We start from the raw sequence: 18,985 nt of genomic DNA on the forward strand, positions 1-18,985 counted from the left end.
CCTTTTTTTTTGGATGTAAATCCAAAACAACTCATAGAAATTGGTAGCTCTGAGTCCGAAGTAACTTTCATCAGAATATTAGACGTAAGATAATTGTTTGATGATTTTTAATAAATTTCAGAGATACTGTGAAATTTTGTGCTGCCCTCAGGATTTTGATTTCTTACATTTTATGTAAATGCACATCAAATGCTGTCAAATGGAGATTTATCATTTCCTTGTGAGAGTCCTGAAGGAGTTTAAACATAGGAAAAATAAGACAGTTCTTTTTCTTCGCTCTTACATTGTTTTACCATGCTAAGACCACATTAGACTCATTTGCACATAAGTTACTTTTCAGTGAAATGACATACTAAATTGCTGGACTAAGGATATGATAATAGGGGCGCACACATGGCAGAAGGCAGAGAGACTCTTTTTAATAAGTTGCCCAGGGAAAGGCTGCTTTCTTTTTCTGGCAGATACTGACCCAGATAAAAGCAAGTCACTGAATATTTTGAGTCACTGAATCACATTGAGTCCACCTGCAGTGCAAATTCACATGGATGGTCATTTACTATTTCATGTAACCCTTTCCTTTGGTAATTGTTGTTTGCTTCAGCTGTGAATTTCCTTCTTCTCGTCAAACACTTTTGCAAGACCACACTTCTTAATTTCACGTCTTGTAATGATTTTGCAAGCACTATAAAAATGTGAAGGCTCTGCAGCTCTCTAACAAAAGTGTTGTAAATTAGCCCAAAATTTTTGCAGTGGTGTGTCTTCCCATGGCTAGCAAAATACAACAGAGAATTATACAGATTGTTAACCGAAGCTATTAAATTAATTAGCAATCCCTCCCTTTCCCACTTCTTCCTCCTTCATGATGACCCTTTGAACTTGAAGAGCAGGTTGTTAGCAGTAAACTGGAGACATTATATGTCAGTGGCATTATTAAATATTTTGTGAATGGCCACTTAATATAATTTTGCTACTTATAGGCTGCTAGTCCCTGAACACAGACAAACGGTCACAGTCAACAGTCAACAGTCAACAGAGTCAACAGTCCCACAGCTTATCTTGTATCAGGTCAGGCACTCCTCAAATACTTTCTGGTGGCTCAGAAAGTTGAACTGAGTCACCAAAGAGAACCCGAACTGTCACTGGACAGGGGCTGGACCATTTGTTTGGGGTCAAGGGAGATGGAAGTGGGAGGACAGAACAGCAGATGAGACCTTCCCTGTTTGGTAACAGTGACACACTGCATCAGCTCACCTGCTCTAGGGAATCAGGTTTGAATCGCACACAAAGCCTTTGGGTTCTGATTGCTACTGGCACCAGTATGCCTTTGCCATGTGGGCTGGGGGGTGACATAACTGAAAGCATTATCTTTTGTTTTATGCAGTGTGAATATGTCCAGATGCAGCACTAATGGGTACCTTGAGAGACATCTTTGTGATTGTCTTAAATCCAGATTCAAAAGAGCCAGGATCCATTAATCCTTTTGCAGTGGATAAGACAGTCTTTCTAAAGTTTAGAAGGTTTTTCACCCAGTGAAATTCTCTCTCTTTATTCAGACTTACATATTGGCTTGAAGTTTCAGGATGATTATAAAATGTGTATGGGGTGATGACAGTTGGCAGCAGCCAATGTGTAAGAAAATACCAGTATGGGGCAAGACAAGCAAATTAACCTACCCTATATGACCTCTGAGTGTAAAAATATATCATTCCATTCACTTGTAGGGAATAGAGACATGCTGAACAGAACAGTGACTAAAGTGCTCCTCTCTACAAAGAACAGCTGCCTGAGAAAACGTAGAGTGGGAGTTTTCCTCTCCTAGGTTGCCCGCTCAGTGTGCATTGGATAATTTCTTGCTGCCTGCCTGAGCCATGTCTGATTTGCATGAGGTGCCAACAGAGTAGGGACTGGCCCTTGCCTGACCTTTTTCTTTTTGCCCTTGGGCTGACTCAGTGCCTCTCTGGCAGCTGTGCAAATGCAGAGTCACTCTATAGACCAATAAACAAAGAAAAAGTACTTGAGGTCTCATTTGCACAATGTGAACATCAGCAAAGGGCATAGCCTTTACTCACTGAGATCCTGAGTCAGGCAGTCCAGACATGTCAGTCACAGACACTGGATATGTCCTTACTAAATACCTAATTTAAGGTTATTGAAGATGAATGCTGGACAGACTACCCCATGCCATTTGCCATTTGCAGCTATAAGCATGCCTTCTGATTTGGTTTAATCCCAGAGGAAACCACTTTACACACTCTGGGGCTGTTGGCCTTAAGTTGCAACAGAAATCCATGGATCTTGGTGCCACTTACACCTTTCTCGTTGATAGTTATCACTAACTAAAGGCTGATCTCATTATCTGGTATGTTATCACCCACTTTAGGGGACAGGTTCCTCTTGTAACAGCAACAGCTGCTGAAAAAACTGCATTTCCACTCCAGGCGGGCAATTCTGCATTACTGTCGGTACAACCCAGAAATACAGCTGTAAGCAACTGTAGGCATGGTGTATTTAAAGAGGTTGTTGTGTATTCTTGAATACCATCTATCCTAAACTTGCATGTAATAGCTTGAGCAGGAAGAGTGCTGCAAATCCCATTTTTAAAACACACAATATTTTGGAAATATTGTCTGCTAATGTTTGTAGAGCTACATGAGATACATATTTACCTATCTTATTGGTTTATTATTTGCAACAAATGTCTGTTTTCCTCTTTTACAGAAAGCAAGATGATTCTTAAAGAAAATGTCTCAGAATATCAACCAAAATTGATAAAGAAAATAATGCTCACTTTTTGTTGGATTCTAGCATTGTTTGTCACTGGAGCAGAAGTTAGAGAGATTAATTTGCCAGGTAAGAGTCTGCTTTGGTGGGGTGTTTGTTTTTGGTGTTCGTGGTGCTTGCTGACAACTTAGAAAAGTGGGTGTACATTTTGCCATGCCTTCATGAGTTTTTCCTGCACCTGTTAATGCTGTTTCAGGCAAATATCTGCTTTTTAGCCTTTCTGAAGCCTTTTTAAGTGTTGGTAGTACAGTTCAGTTGACCCTACATAGAGTGCAAAATTCAGTTCCCCAATGAAAATGAAAGGGCAAATATAAAGGAGAATTTCTTAACCGAATGGAGCAAATGAATTGCTTTCATGACTCCTTGAAGTCTCCAGCAGCTGTACCAAGCAAGTGGGAGGTGATAGAGAAATGAAGAGTGAGACTGATATTTCAAAGTCTCCCACCCACACAATCTGTCTGGAAGAGCTCGATCAAATTCGGTTTGCAGAGAGAAACCAAAACTGCAAAGAAACTCTCAGACGGGCGGGCGAGGAATTGAAGAATTCACGTGCTCCCTTCTGCTGAAGTGAAATCGTGCCGTTCTCCTGCTTTCAAGGGTTACCACATCCTGACTAGCAGGAGGAGTTATGCAGCAAGGCTGGTGAGCCTTTAGAGAATTGAGAATTGGGGGTTAGGATGTGTGACCACAGCTTTCAGAATCCAAAATATCATTTAGCTTTAGAGACGGTAACTGTAATGTACAAGGAGAAAAATTTGAAAGCAATGATAGGATAATGAAATGTTTGTCAGTCTCATCCTCATTAGGAAGTGAAGCAGGCAGGCTCTAATTTTTCAGGTTTACATCAGTCTCTCCTACATTAATATGAGGGAAACCAGGAGAGCTTTGGCTTTCCTACAGAGTTGAGGTTTAACAGGTTAGCACCCATGTGAAAATCTTTGGTTTGCTAAAAATCTTAAACTATTTTCATATTAGATGTCTGAAAAAGGCATAATAAACATTTGACAGCCTTTGATTAAGTGTTTGAAATCTTTGACCAATTCTGTGTTTAAGAAAATCAAAGTTGGTCATTAGCTGAGCATAAGGTCACATAAAAAATATTTAGCATGAAGAAAAGCAAAACTGTATTTTTTCAGTATTTCAGTATTCCTCCCTCTCTCGCTCTCTTTTTTTTTTTTTTTTTTTAACATGAGTGCTGTGTGTTCTTTTCAGGTGGTACTTATATTTTATTTTCCTGCTTTTCAGGGTGTTTCCGTGCAAAGCCTCAATTATGGTATCGCACTATTAGTGATAAGGAGTTTGTTTTACAATGCGCTTTACCAGGTGAAGATGCCACCAACATTTATAAAAATTCACCTGTAAAACAACATGAGGTGAAATGGTTCTGGCATCAGAAAGACAAAGAGCATCTGGAAGCTATCAGGGAAAGCACTAACCTTGCTCTGCAAGGGGATGCACTTTGGTTTAAACCAGTAAGGGACAGCGCTTCTGGAATCTACATCTGTATGATACGGTATGTAATGGGGCAAAAGGCTCATCTTTCTGTGTAAGAATTAATATATTTTGTTTGGTTGGGGTTTTCTTGTTTGTTTTTTTTTTTATGTATTAGAAGATTAATTTTTTTATACATCACTCAGGGAAAAAATTCCATGTCTCAAAATTGTTCTGGAAGTTCAAACAAAAAAGGAGGCAAAATGTTTGGGTTACGACACAAATACGCTGTATCTTCTTGCTGGCAATGGGAATTCCATAGCTTGTCCTGGGACAAAATGCTACAGCCATATAAGAAAGCCAGATGTAAAATGGTACAAGGTAAGAGTCACTCTCTTAAGCATTTGAAAAAGCTCAGTGGAGGTACAGGGTTAGGCCTGGTTGATACTCATGTGCTGTAGGCTCTTGAACGTCTTCTGTGACAGACAACGCAGACTGAGGTGTTCAACCCAAAAGAAAAATCTTGAATTAATGTCTATCAAGTCTGTAAGGAAGAGTTTTGATGGAATTGGTGACACCTGCAACATTATTCCATGAAACAGAAGTCTAGAAATGCTTTCTTTTCAACTAATTGAAGCAATTGAGAATCAAAATAAGTTATTTACAAAATTGACATGATTGAAATTTAAACTTTGAAAGTTTTGTTTTGACATCATAAATTATGAAAATGTCAAATATATGAAAGAAAAAGTGGCTTTGTTACAAACAAAAGAATTTCAAGATTAATGTTTCAGATTGTTCTTTCCAGGACTGTTGTTTTTAATGAAACAGTAGTCTACTGGAAAATCATTGACTTAATCTTTTTCAACTAACTTAAAATACTTGCAAGCTAAAATTTATTCCTACTTTGTTTATAAGAACTGTAATATATTATCTAAACTTGTACTATATATGCAAATGAATATGACTGAAAATTCAGTTGTGTATTTTACTATCTTGATTTATTTACAGTATTTATTCTATCAAGTAGAATGATCACCTAGTCAAAGTTACTCTTCACTTATATTTAAGTTTTAAATGAGGTATGTCTTTACCTCATTTTACATTAGTGGATTTTATTTCAGGAATTTGATTTAAGGAAAAATCTTAATAGACCTAGAGATTTTGCCTAAACTAAACTGTGAAAAATAGAGATGCTTTTAAAAAAAAAAAAAAAAAGCATTCTTTCTTTTGAACATAGTGACAGTATTATCAACCTCAAACAATACCAAACCATAATCTTCTTATCATAAAAGAATGTGAAGCTAGTTTCAAAATCATTTATTTACAAAATAAAAATAGTCTGTCAATAAATAAAATATTGATCATTTTCTTGTCTCTTTGGTAACATGAATTTCATTTATATTAGGTTCATGATTTCATATTTCTCTAATGTGCTACAACTGTTAAAGATTTTTCTTTTTTTTTTAAATTTTTTTCTTTTACAAGCAATGATATGCACATACTATAAGCCATATGTTTTTTTAATGTAACTTGCAAAAGTACTCAGACTCCTAATAAATTTTTTTTGAGGTTTCAATGGAAACATTTTGGCTTAGCCGTGCTGTCATGGCAATCCCATCCAAGTGCCTTAAAATAAAATTTATTTAACAGCAGCAACAACAACAAAAGGACATATAATCCCTTATATTCTTTTCTTCTCGTTAGGATGGTCATCGAGTAAAACACAGGGAAAACAGAAAAAGCCTAAAGCTAAAGCATAATGAAATCTATTTGAATCCAACCTATGACGAAGATGCTGGCATATATGTATGTGATTACACTCTATTTGATAATACTACAAAATGGACAATGAGAACAGCAGTTACAGTAGAAGTCATTGGTGAGTAATATAATAACTAAGAATAAAATGCCTCAAATAAAATGTTTCCTCTATTTTCTACTACCCAACTTATGTCTTTTGTTCAGGCTCTTGTTCTGAAAAAAACAAGGTTTTAAATCTCTCATTTTGTGAGTAGAATTCATGAAACCACAACTGGTGCCAATGTTCTCCATGTACTTAGTGTATGTGCAATGTCAGAGAGGTATTTGAACACCGGGAAGGTAGAATGCTAATCCTGTATGGCAAATCTGGCAAAAAGCAGTGTATCTCAATGTGGTGGTTTTACTCGGGTGGGTGGCCGAGCTCCACCACAACTGCTCTCTCACTCCCCCTCCTCAAAGAGGAACGGGGAGAAAATACGATGAAAAGGGCTCAAGAGTTGAGATAAGGACGAGGAGATCGTGCAATCATTATTGTGACAGGCAAAACAGACTCAGCATAGGGAGATAGTAAGATTTATTGCCTATTGCTAACAAGCTAGAGAAGCGAGAAACAAAGGAAAGAAACCAAAAGCACCTTCCTCCCCATCCACCCTCTTCCACCTCCTCCCCCCGAGCGGCGCAGGGGAACGGGGGAATGGGGGTTACGGTCAGTCTATAGCGCTGCTTCTCCGCCGCTCCTTCTCAGTCACTCTTCACACTTTGTGTGAAAGTAGGAGTTAGAGAATTCTCTTCTGCAGTTAGGTGACAGAATTGTTCTTGTGACATGAATGAGAACTTCATTTTTTTTCTCTTGACAATGATGAGGAAGGTGATGTTGGTGGGATCACTGTCATCTTCCTTGTGATATTTTAATGTCAGAGGAAACAGGGGACTTGTGAGCAATCGAACAATGAAGCTGTTTGTTGTTGAATGCTGTTTGGGGAAAAGCATCATGCATGCCTGCATGACCTGTTCTTTTAGGCCTTGATTGGATTACAAAACAAAACTGGACAGAGTTTTATGGTCCAGTGATATGGCATGGCCCTGTGTTCTCCTCCAAATCACGGTGACCTTTTCCATAATTTTTACTGTCCTCTGCTGTCCTTCAGGTGCAGTCTGTACATTGCCTGGCAGAGTGCAATTGAGCAACATCAGCACTGTGCAGGGGGGCACGTTAGTGACTCAGTATCAGGAAAGAGGGCGCCTTTGTTTAGTTTGATAACAGAGATAGCTACATAAGTTGTGCAGTCAAAAAGCCATGCTTTTCTACAGATGTATGTGATTGAGTGCTGCAAGACACGCTTATTAGACACTTTGTCACTCCAGTCAATCACAGGTCCCAGGCATGGACTATATCTGCTTTTATTCTGATCTGGCTGAACATGAACTAATGAACTATGTTTCTCAGTTCTTGTTCCTCAGTTTACAGCAGTCAGAAAAACACTTGAAAACTACCGTGTACATATATACGCCACCTGAACTTTGCATACATTTCTCTGCTGCAGCTTAGTTAAAAAAAAAAAAAAGAAAAATGTGTCTCTGTGGCACAATTTCCTGCAGTATGGAACTTTCCTAGATTATCAGAGGTGTCGATTTTAGCCCCTTCAGGCTGTTTTCCCACAGCCTGGGTAATTGCCTAGCATACTGCACAAACTGTGGGTGTCATTGCCCTTTGACAACCTCTGTTTTGAAAATAAACTCATGGTATGAGAAGAAACTCATGGAAGTAACCTTGCTGTGCATTTACAGTGTGAATGAGGGGTTAGTATGCTGCATGTATGCTTACTAGGTGTGGAATGGGGCTTGGCAGGGGACTGGTGTGGGGGTAAGTTCCCTCAGGGGTCTTGCAAAGGGGCCACAAATATATGAATGCTAAATAACCCTAAGTGCAGGACAGATGCTGAGCTCCCCAGCTCAGGTAAGATGGCAGTGTATCAGAGCAACTGAGATAGCAAGTCTTTAAGTAGCTACATAAATTTTGTAGTCAAATCTTTTGTATCTGTGAACTCTCAGACACTTCATCAACCATAGATCGTCCTCTTAGACTGAGGTGTCTAAAGTAGATCTAGTATTTGAAATAGAAAAATCCATAAAATATTTTCTGTGGTCATTGGCATTGACAATAATTTTATTAAGAAGAATACTAATAATTAATATTAAGATGAATATTAATAATATTCCTGTTAATTGCAGCAAGAAACACTATCCATCCACCAAATATTTTGTATCCCAGTGGAGTGGTTTTCCTTGAAGCAGAGCTAGGTAAGTTTTGATTTCTTCTCTGAAAGTGAAAGAAAATGTTTAAATGAGGTATTTAGAGATGATGATAGATCTTGATAAAACAAAAGAGCTCTCTTTGAGCTCTTTCCTTTATCTCTTTGAGCGTGAGAATTTTCTGTACGTTTTTTGTCTTCATACATATCTTTGTGAATATTAAAGGCAGGACTATATATTATTACAGATCCCAGGCTATTTGAGGGAAGAATATTCCAGTGACCTCCATACATGGTTTTCCTATGTTAATTTCTTCCAGGAAAGCCCCTTAAACTGGAATGCCCAGTACAGTTTGGATTTGAAAGAGGTTCTATAAGGCATGTAACATGGCAAAGAAACAACAAAGAAAATATAAATGAGAAACTGAACCAGAAAACAAGGTAAGTGGAAAAACAACAACAACAACAACAACAAAACACAGTAGTGTGATTACACTATCAACAACTGTAAAAATTTTACCACAGCAGCTTTAATACATAGTTTTATTGAAGGAAACTCATAAGGCTCTGTCCTTCAATATGTAATTGTGTCTACCCATGAGCACATTTACATCCAGAAATACATCTTCAAAGTCCAATATGTTCAAATGTCAAGAACTCAAATTTTCTGCATAATCTTAACTCTTCTTCTTAAAATTTTATCTCATGGGCAGTTTCAGCATCTGTGCTCTTTCTGTTTAGCAGAATTGTTCAACAATTCACACTCTCTCTCTTTGAAAGCTGTCTCCAAGTGAGGAATAAACCAGATCCAATGACATAGTGCTTTAGACCAGTTCTCTGTGATATGGAAAAGATTTTTTGTGCTTCAGAAGTTGGGGTGTGTTTATTGAGCTATGTGCATTTATCAAGTCAGCCCAAGGGTGTGCAGAACTGAATTTCTAGACTCTGCAAGGAGTCTTCCCTGACAAGGCTAGACCCCAAAGGGAATTGACACATGGGGGAAAGGTTTCCTGTGAAATTAGAGTAGAGTAGAGTAGAGTGAAGCAGAGCAGAGCAGAGCAGAGCAGAGCAGAGCAGAATAGAATAGAATAGAATAGAATAGAATAGAATAGAATAGAATAGAATAGAATAGAATAGTTCAGTTGGAAGTGACGTGCAAAGATCATCAAGTCCAAATGCCTGACTACACCAGGGCTAACCAAAAGTTAGAGCATATTAAAAAGAGCATTCATTGTCTAACTGCCTCTTGAACACTGACAGGCATGGGGCATCAACCACCTCTCCAGGAAGCCTTTTCCAGTGTTAGACCACCCTCACAGGAAAGAAATCTTTCCTAATGCCCAGCCTGACCCACCCCTGGCACGGCTCTGTGCCATTCCCGTGTGTCCTGTCACTGGTGCCCAGGGAGCAGAGACCGGCACCTCCCTCTGCGCTTCCGCTCCTCAGGACGCTTCAGAGAACGCTGAGGTCACCTCTCGGCCTCCTTTCTCCAGGCTGGGCAGCCCAGGTGTCCTCAGCCTCCTCACATCACATGCCTTCCAGCCCTTCTACCCGCTTTGCTGCCCTCCACTTCCAAGTACCTTAGTGTCCTTTTTATATTGTGGAGCCCAGAACTGCACACAATGCTCAAGGTGAGGCTGCACCAACACTAAATCCAGTAGGAGAACCACCTCTTCTGACCAGCTGGCTGTGCTGTGTTTAATGCACCCCAAAATGGGGTTTGTCCTTTTGGGTGCCAGGGCACGCTGCTAGCTCCTGTTGAGCTTGCTGTCAGTTGGGACAACCCAACCTCCCTTTCTTTCCTGTGCTTCTTTGTCTCGTTCACTTATGTGGTGTCCAACTTGGGGAAGGAACGTAGTAGAGGCAATAAGGCAAGCATGTCTTTTACTACACAGCCCTGAGTCATCTTTCCATGCACTGGGGGAAGCAAAAGCCCTGCTGTCACTGCTAAAATCATGTTCTTAATAGGAGTCACATGGGAAAAACATAGTAAATGGTAGTATCACACACATGCACACAGAGCCATTCATGAGATAGTTGCAGTCTCAGAATTCAGGAGATAACTTCTGGATTTTCCGAACCTTTGAATGCCTCACATTGCAATATATCTCACCAAGTTTTTAGTTTTGTGCATACAATTTCTGTTTATTTTTTTTTTCCAAACCACAAATAAATAAAACAATCTCAACAGATCTTCAGCACAGGTTGAATCCTCAGGTTCATATCTGTACTCATGCCTGTGCCTCTTGGGCGCAGTAGGGCCACGGTAGATTGCCATTTTGGCATACTGGTCAGCAGTGGCATGACATGTGGCACCTGCCAGATGACCCAGAGACACCTGTACTGTGGCTTCCAAAGAGAAACACTGAGATTCAGAAACCCTAAATATTCTCAAGAGGTTGCAAACACAGATCTGTTCCCTGCCACCCTCAAAGGGATTCCTTTGTTCCCTTTTCATTTTCTATACCTCAGTCCCTTATTTTTGTCTTATTCAGTTTGCCTGTCCTGTCCTTGGGCTTTTTATACCTGTGCAAAAGATTGCGCTTCTCTCTCTCTCTCTTTTATTTATTTATTTATTTTTATTTATTTTCCCAGCTAGTTGTCTTTTTTTTTTTTGAGCTTCATTTCCCTGCATTTCCCCTGGGGGAATATTTAAAATGTTAGAGAAATTCGAATAATCTTCTAGAAGTCAAAAACATCTACATATTTAACGTTAAACAAGTGCTTAAATATTTTGCTGAGTTGATGAAGTAAGAATAAACCTTTCAGTCTGCAGACCTTTGATTTTAGTGTGATCTTATGATGAAAAAACAAATGGAAGTTCTAAATCAGAATATTGCATCTCTGTTAAAACTTAAAGCTGAATGTGAAGAAGTTGCTAAGCTCCTCTTTCAATGTCTTTAAGGCATTTGGGGATTTTGTGAATAAATAGCAAAGGTGTCATGCAAATATATGTTTTTTCTCTTTAGTGTTTATCCAAAAGGTTTAAAGGGACACATACTTCTTCATGTTGCTAAGCTGGAGGAAGTTTCTGAGATGGACTTCAGAAGCAACTTCACGTGCTTTGCTCAAAATTCTGTGGGGAATGCTACTGCTGTGATCCAGCTGAAAAGAAAACGGAGAGGTAAAACCAGATGGAGGACTATTTGCCCGTATAGATATATTTTGATTTACTCACTGTTACAGATTTCTTCTCCATTGACATGGTCAATGGCTTTTTAGCTAGCTACAGCAGTTTCTTGAAGCTGGATAGAAAAAGATCGATTTGTCAGAAACACACAGTATTCTGATGATTGCTCAAAAGGATGGGGATATATGGGGACTTCCTGCACCCAGGTGGAAGCTGAAGAGTAAGTGGGAGGGGGAAGAGGAGAGCAGCATCTCTGAGTAGTAATAAGCAATCTACTAAACTGAGGCAGAGTGGCTGCTGAAAGCAATAGTATTCTTTGATTTTCATAGGACGTTTCTGTTTGTTCCCTCAGTCTTTAGCATGTGTGTTTCTGAGAAGTTACCATAACTGATATGAATGTGTCAGCCTTTCAAGCAAAGGCCAAAACCAGAATGACTATGGAAATTAAACTGCTCTCTGATTTGAACCATAGTTCACAGTGGAGATTCATTACTGGGGTGGCACAGGAAGTCTCCAGTGGGGCATTGTGTGCAGCTATTTGCGTCTTTTCCATCTCAAGAAATGACTACTTTCGTCTCTGTTGAGTGTACCACAGACTATTTTCTCTGTACCTTTCATCACAGATGGGCATTTCACACCATCAAGGAGGTGCAATTTAAGCATGGTCCCCGGTGGTAGACTGAAGCACTATGCTGAGATTTGCAGCTCAGTGAATTCCTGACTTTGCTAAGGGTTGACAGAGGGGCAAGAGTGATGATTGTGAGCAGGGTTATCCCCATTTGTGAACTGATGTTTTCATCTAAGTGTCAACATTATTTTGAAAAGAATGAATTATGATAGACCATTTTCTTTCTACAGTGTTTCTCTTATACATACTATGCAGTGCCATTTCTATTCTCTTTGCATTCCTTTCGTGCACTGCTTTTATTTACCAGCACTGGATTGAAATAGTGCTGATGTACCGAAGCTATCTGGTCCACAACGAAACTACAGGAGGTAAGAAACATGGTGTAATATTACTTTTCTCTGGTTTTACTATTGTCTTTTTCTATGTGGGTTAATCCAGTGTGAATTAATCGATTCAATTCTCTTAATAACCCTGTTCTCTTTGAGCTGATACAAGTGTTGTTAAAGCTAGAAAGATGCTCAGCGGATTCAGATTTAAAAAATAAAAAATAAAAAAGCCAAGCAATATGAAGGAAATATCTAAATAGCAACTGAAATACCGCAGTTAGATTTTTACAAGATCCCTAATTTATCCATAGATGATCAGAGTAAGAAGTTGCATTTTACCAGTTCCTCTTCAGGGAATAACAGAGCGTAACCAGACTTCTAATGTGCAACTGAACCTGTGGACAAGAATCAAATGTCCTCGCAGAACTAAGTGAAGGACTCCAAGGTCTAATGTATTTTTCAGTTTAAGCCAAATAATTTATCAGAAGAGAAAACAGAGAAGAAAAATACTGTGACTCAGTACTGGGTCCAGTCCCGTTTAATATCTTAATTTATGTTCTGGATGATGGAGTAGAGTGCATCCTCAGTAAATTTGCAGATAACACATAACTGAGGGGAGTGGCAGGTTCATCAGAGGGCCGTGCTGGCATCCAGAGGGACTTTGGCAGGCTCGAGTCCTGCACCAGGGGAGGAACAGCCTCAGGCACCAGTGAAGGCTGGGGGCCACCCAGCTGGAAAGCAGCTCTGCAGAAAAGATCCTGGAGGTCCTGGTGGACACACACTTGAACATTAGTCAGCAGTATGCTTTAGATGCTAGGAAGTATTGCTAGCAGGTGAAGAGAGGTGATCCTTCTGCTCCACTCAGCATTGGTGAGGCTGCACCTGGAGCTTTGGGTCCAGTTCTGGACCCCCCCGTACAAGAGAGCCATGGACATGCTGGAAAAAGTCCAACATAGGGCCACTAAGATGATCAAAGGAGTGGAATATCCTATGAGAAGACTCATAGGTGGGACTGTTCAGCCTGGAGAAGAGGAGTCTCTTATCAACGTATATAAATATCTGAGGAGAGGATGCAGAGAATACAGAGCCAGGCCCTTGTCAGAGGTGCCCAGTGCCAGGACCAGAGGCCCTGGGCACAAACTGGTCCACAGGAGGCTCCCTCTGAGCCCCAGGAGCACTTCTGTGCTGTGCGGGTGAGGAGCCCTGGCACAGGCTGCCCAGAGAGGCTGTGGGGTCTCCTCCTTGGAGGCCTTCCAAAGCCGCCTGGAGATGGGCCTGGGCAGCCTGCGCTGGGTGGCCCTGCTGGGGCAGGGCTTGGGCCTGGTGGCCTCCAGAGGGCCCTGACAGCCTCAGCCCCTCTGTGGTGCTGTGATTCTGTGAAATAAGATGATGGCAGGACACTGAGAAGTGCACTTTGGGGCAGTATTTCCTTTCCAAAAGTTATGTTGACCATCCTAATATTTACATCAGTGATCAACTTTTTCACATTTCAAATCTCTGTAGCAGCGTTGCCACATCATCTCATCTAAAATGGGGTTCCAACACAGTAGGCAGTATAAAAATATATCTGAAATCACAGTGCCTACTTCAAAAAATTTAACGTTTGGTTTTCTTGCATGGGTTTAAATAAATCTGATAGTATGTGCCCAAGGAAATTTTTCTAAAAATCCTTGGGTCTTGATGCAACTTGAGATATGTAATGTGTCTGAGTCTGCTTTTACATTTCCATATGTGTATGTCAATTAGGTGTGAGGTTGAAATAGCTATATCTATTTATCTATAAATACATATACAATGAAACAATTGGAAAGTATTTTTGTAAGCCCTATGACATCTAGCAAAAACTATTTGGGAAATCACTCAAAATTTCCCCTCTGTTTGGTAGAAAATTGATTTAAAAGCCTCTGGAAAGTCCCCTTAGACTTTGCAACATATATCAGTAGGACAGAGACAGACCAGATGAGATTTGTGCATTGAGATTTAAGACACCTTTGCGTCTCTTGTACCCTGTGTCCTGCTCCCTGACTCTCATATACCACATGGTGCACAGTGCCATTTGCAGCACGGGGGCATGAAATGTGTAGACTAGCTGTGCCTATCCAGATAGTTTTATGCTTGAAGATGACTCACCACAAAAGGTGTTCCCAGCTGCAAGAATATGTACTTCTCACTTCACATGAGTACATATCAAGCCACTTGAGATCTGAAATGGCTTGCTCAAAGAGCAAGCAGAACTTATGACTTTATTTTGCTGTTTTTTTCCTTTCCATTGTTCCTTGTCTCCTATTCCTCTTAGCACAGAACCAGAGAATTGCAGAATCACACAGGTTGGAAGGGACCCTGGAAGTCATCTCATCCAAGACTCTGCTCAAAGCAGAGCAAGCCTAGGCTGGGTTGCTCAGGACCTTGTTCAGACGAGTTTTGTGTACCTCCAAGGACAGAGAATCCACAAAATGGACAACATTCTCCAATATTTGACCACTCTCACAGTGAAAACTTTTTTCACTACCATCTATTGAGAATTTCCCTTGTTGCAGCTTGTGGATGTTGCCTTTTCTCTTACCACCATGTACCTCAGAGATGTCTATCACCATCTCCTCTGTACCCTCGCACTAGGTGACTGAAGAGAGTAGTGAGGTCATACTTTATCTCATGCCTCTCTAACCGTTGGGCCTTCTCCTTAGCTAATCAAGATATACTTCTTTAAAATCTTGCCTTCTCCCACAAGGACAAAGAAAGCTGTGGTGTTAACATGGGTAGACAAAGGATGCAGTTGCTTTGCTTAACTGAGGTGTTTTTCATTTTCAGCTTTTTGGGCATCTTAAATGTTTGTCTCAAAAGTTTCTCAAGGTGTAATGGTTCTTCTGTACAATTCTGGAAAAAAAAAAATCAGTGGTGTTTACTATGGATGTGTTTTTAATTTGCTGTTGTAATAGTGATGTTAAAAAGGAAAAAAAAAAAAGTGATGCATCTAATCAATGGTCATTGTCTACTAAGACTGCAGTGACCTCTGTGGGTGAAATAAGGAATACCTGGCTTGTGGTGCAAAGGATTTTATGTCATTTAAAAAAACATTTTCAAAGCAGCTTCAAATCAGGATGTAGCTGGACATTTTGGCTACACCAGCCTAATGACCCACTGTTCTGCCACCAACCCCCACCCCAGTCCATGTATGCCTGCTGTTGGTGATTTGTTCTTGTGGGCCTACGTTGGCTCAGCTTGGCAGTAAAACAGCCCAGCACAAGATAATTAGCTAGCGAGCTACTTTTGTGGTAATAGCTTCCTCTGATACCGCAAGGGTTTCAACACTCATACAAGGAAGTGGCAGAAGTGCATGGCAAGGAGCAGGGGGGAGGAGTGGAGATATAACATTTATTGTCTAATCTTATCCTCGGCCTCCAAAACGGATTTGTACACCTACGCTTTCTTTTGATGACATGCTTTCTGCTACCTGCTGGTTATGAATGTAACCTGCTGGTTATGAATTGTTTGACTCCAACTCATGCAGGTCATTAGTTTTCCATTTATATTGAGACCCTTTTCCATTTGTGTTTGAGCCCCTTTTCTTCCCTGGGAGAGGGTCTCTTCTGATCCTGTGGGAACCTGATGGGGATAGCTCAGATTTGTGATCCTAATCTAACATCTAGGGACAGAAATCAGGATGTCAGCACTGAGGCATGGGGTGATATTCAGTACCATTTCTTAGGTGTATGTGCTAGAGTTAGGTGTCTCAGTTCCCATTCAGTGTAGATGTAGTTAGTGCAGTGAAATCTAGAGAGCTTTTCAGCTCACCCTGCAGAAAGACCCTCGAGTAGGACCCTCTGCTAAACAGCTGAATTGCTGTCTGGCTTCTGTTGTCTGTATTGACACATGATATGACTCAGGTGTTTAAACACAGGTGTCCAACGTTGTTTGGATTGCCTGAGGTTATCCTGCTGTTATCCTGACCCAAAAAATATTTGGGTCTCCAATAGTTCCTGTGTAAAATTTGGCAGTCTCAAAAGGGCATCTTAGGGCATCTCAAATGGCATTAGGAACATACATATGGGGAACTATAATGAGACCAGTGTGCCTTTTGCTTTCATAAGCAATTTCTTACATTTTCTTTCCTGTTCCCTAAAGTGCAGTTTAAATTTTGTTTAGCAAATAGATAAGGTTTCTTTTATCTTGTGGTTAGGAATGGGTGTAATTCGGGACACTGGTACCAGGGTATTTCGGAGCTGAGAGAAGTTCTTTATATATTTGTAATCTCTACCCTGAAAAACAAATTATTTTAATGAAACTGTAACGAAGTTCAGGAACTGGTCAGTATTCAACATCTGACATTTGGATCAGATTTAAGCACTGCTACTTGTACCCGTCCCTCTGACTAGAAACATAAGTGTATGAAAACTGTGTATCTTTCACAAACAGTTGATATTCAAGAATATCAACTCCTTCCCCCTTTTTAAAACAAAATTCACCATATTTAAAGTAGGTTGTACATTGATGACTGTCTTTGGAATTAGCATTTGGGTGAATGAGAGAAAAGACTGGGAATCATTCCCTACAACAACGAATTTGCCTGGAAGTGGACAGATCTTCCACTGGTGAGAGCTGGCACTTACTATTGAAAATACAAGAATGTGCCTGATTTAAACTTCTTTCCAATAGTCATCTGTAGTATCCTCATTCACTTTGGTACTGTATGTCTGCAGAGAAGAGATTGGGGAGGAAGGGTTGGCTCTGTGTGACTGAATTTCTGTACTTCATGAACAGCTGATAATTTTCAGATTGTGTTGGGTCTGCTTAAATAGAAGGTAAATGTATAAAATATAAATCAAAACTTTGTATTAAGAAACTGAATGCTTTAGACACTTATTAATGTATATATTGTTACTTGTTTATTTATTTTAGATGGCAAAGAATTTGATGCATTTGTGTCCTATGCAAAATCAGACTCTCCTGAAAGTGACTCTGCTTTTATTAGTGAGGAAAAATTTGCCCTGGAGCTTCTTCCAGATGTGCTTGAAAACAAATATGGGTACAAGTTATGTATTCTTGAGAGAGATATTCTTCCAGGAGGAGGTAAGTTTCCAGTGGATGATAGAAAATCTTCTGCTTCTTATAAAATTGTTTTTCACTTTCCAAAAAAACCTTATGTGTTAGTTCAACAAATGATATATTTTGGCTCTGGAGTTTCTGATTAAATCATATCACATTTGATTTTTGTATCTGGTCCCTGCACCTGAGAAATATGTATATTTGAGTGTGGTTGCTGGGGTGATACTAAGACGAGACAAAGCTTCTTCTCCAATAATTTCTTTGCAGGCAGACTCCATTCCATGAAAATAAGGCCCTGAATTTTTCAGTAGTTACTTTCTGACCAACCTTAGACAGTGCTCCACCAGCAGTAATTAGAAAGCCCTCAGTACCTGTCCCTGGGAGAGATGAAGACAAATCTAAGCATCCTTTGAGACCTTGCTTGAATGTGTTGTGGTCTCAGCTATGCCTTTCACCTTTTGAGCATGAACTTGTGTTCTCCACACTGAGTAAAAATGGCAGTGGTACCCTTTGATGGCAAACACAGTTATAAGTGTTATGTGATTGCTCAACATCCCTATTTCTGTTTTTCTGTATTTATGGTGATTAGCTGTTGTTAAAGAAACTGATTTTCATAAGAAGTCCAATATACAATGCAGTAACTATTGTAATTTCTTCTCCAGCATACACAGATGAAGTTGTTACAGCCATTAGACAAAGCAGAAGAATAATTATTGTTTTGAGCCCAGCCTATGTCAGCGGACCAAGCATCTTTGAACTGCAGGCAGCAGTGAACTGTGCGTTGGAAGACAAAAAGATCAAACTGGTTTTAATAAAGTTCCAGGCTTTCCAAGAGCCAGAGACTTTGCCTCCAGTAGTTAAGAAGGCCCTTAGGATTTTACCAGCCATTACCTGGAAGCCCTCTGCATCTGCTGTTCCAAACAAGAAGTTCTGGAAATATATGTGTTACCACATGCCTGTGAATACTACTAAGGTGCTGGGAGAATGCAGCCTAAAGGGCTTTTTTCAAAGGTTATTCAGCCTGGTACATCGATAACAGAAATTTCACAGAGGGATGACTGCAGTCTCAGGAGTGATGACATGATTGTTAAAGACCTTTTTACACATCAGCTGACTATTGTGGACCGTCACTTCAACCAGTAATAGCTCACTCCAAAACAGTGAGAAGGACTACAGAGTGAATGTGCTACAGCACACAGTAAGACTACATGGCACTGCACACAACCATAAATGTGAACTATTTTTAGTAATTTATTATTATTATTATATTTATTATATTATTTTACTATGATGCTGAGACATGAGAATGTTTTGCTCTTTGCACTGTATTTCTGCTGAAACATTTTAATATATATTTTTTTTTCTAGAAAAAAAAAAGATTAAAAAAGGGAACTCCAGAGAAATCTTGCAGTTTGCTTTTCTTGTGCAGTCCTGTGGAACAAATCCAAACTCTATAAAGGAGTTACCTCCTCCTGTAAGAGTACCAAGGATGAAAGCTCTGGCAGGTTGCCACAACTGGGTATGCTGAAGCAGTCGAGAGAAGAAGGAATGTTGTGTAAGGAATGATCCCAGGCACCTTCACCCTTCCTGCAATGGGAGAAAGTGTTTATACAAGCCGTGAAATATTTCA

General features: G+C 39.9%; 1 protein-coding gene across 13 annotated transcripts in view; it reads left to right on the forward strand.

The window, feature by feature from the left end:
• Positions 1-18,755, forward strand: part of LOC310889643 (interleukin-18 receptor 1-like) — a 47,986-nt gene extending 29,231 nt beyond the window's left edge. For 10 of the 13 annotated variants that reach the window (XM_083817445.1, XM_083817436.1, XM_083817442.1 and 7 more), the window contains 10 exons: positions 2,719-2,850; positions 4,027-4,294; positions 4,419-4,593; positions 5,920-6,094; positions 8,209-8,277; positions 8,549-8,669; positions 11,198-11,352; positions 12,217-12,354; positions 17,209-17,379; positions 18,018-18,745. In XM_083817445.1, the coding sequence (XP_083673571.1) occupies positions 2,719-2,850; positions 4,027-4,294; positions 4,419-4,593; positions 5,920-6,094; positions 8,209-8,277; positions 8,549-8,669; positions 11,198-11,352; positions 12,217-12,354; positions 17,209-17,379; positions 18,018-18,391 (1,778 nt within the window). In that variant the 3' untranslated portion in view covers positions 18,392-18,745. Of the gene's footprint in view, positions 1-2,718; positions 2,851-4,026; positions 4,295-4,418; positions 4,594-5,919; positions 6,095-8,208; positions 8,278-8,548; positions 8,670-11,197; positions 11,353-12,216; positions 12,355-17,208; positions 17,380-18,017 lie in introns of all 13 variants that reach the window. The other 3 variants (XM_083817439.1, XM_083817440.1, XM_083817438.1) reach the window with 2 other exon arrangements.
• Positions 18,756-18,985: the final 230 nt, after the last annotated feature.

This window comes from Anser anser (genome assembly GCF_964211835.1).
Source record: "Anser anser genome assembly, chromosome: 1".
In the NCBI taxonomy this organism is placed as follows: Eukaryota; Metazoa; Chordata; class Aves; order Anseriformes; family Anatidae; genus Anser; species Anser anser.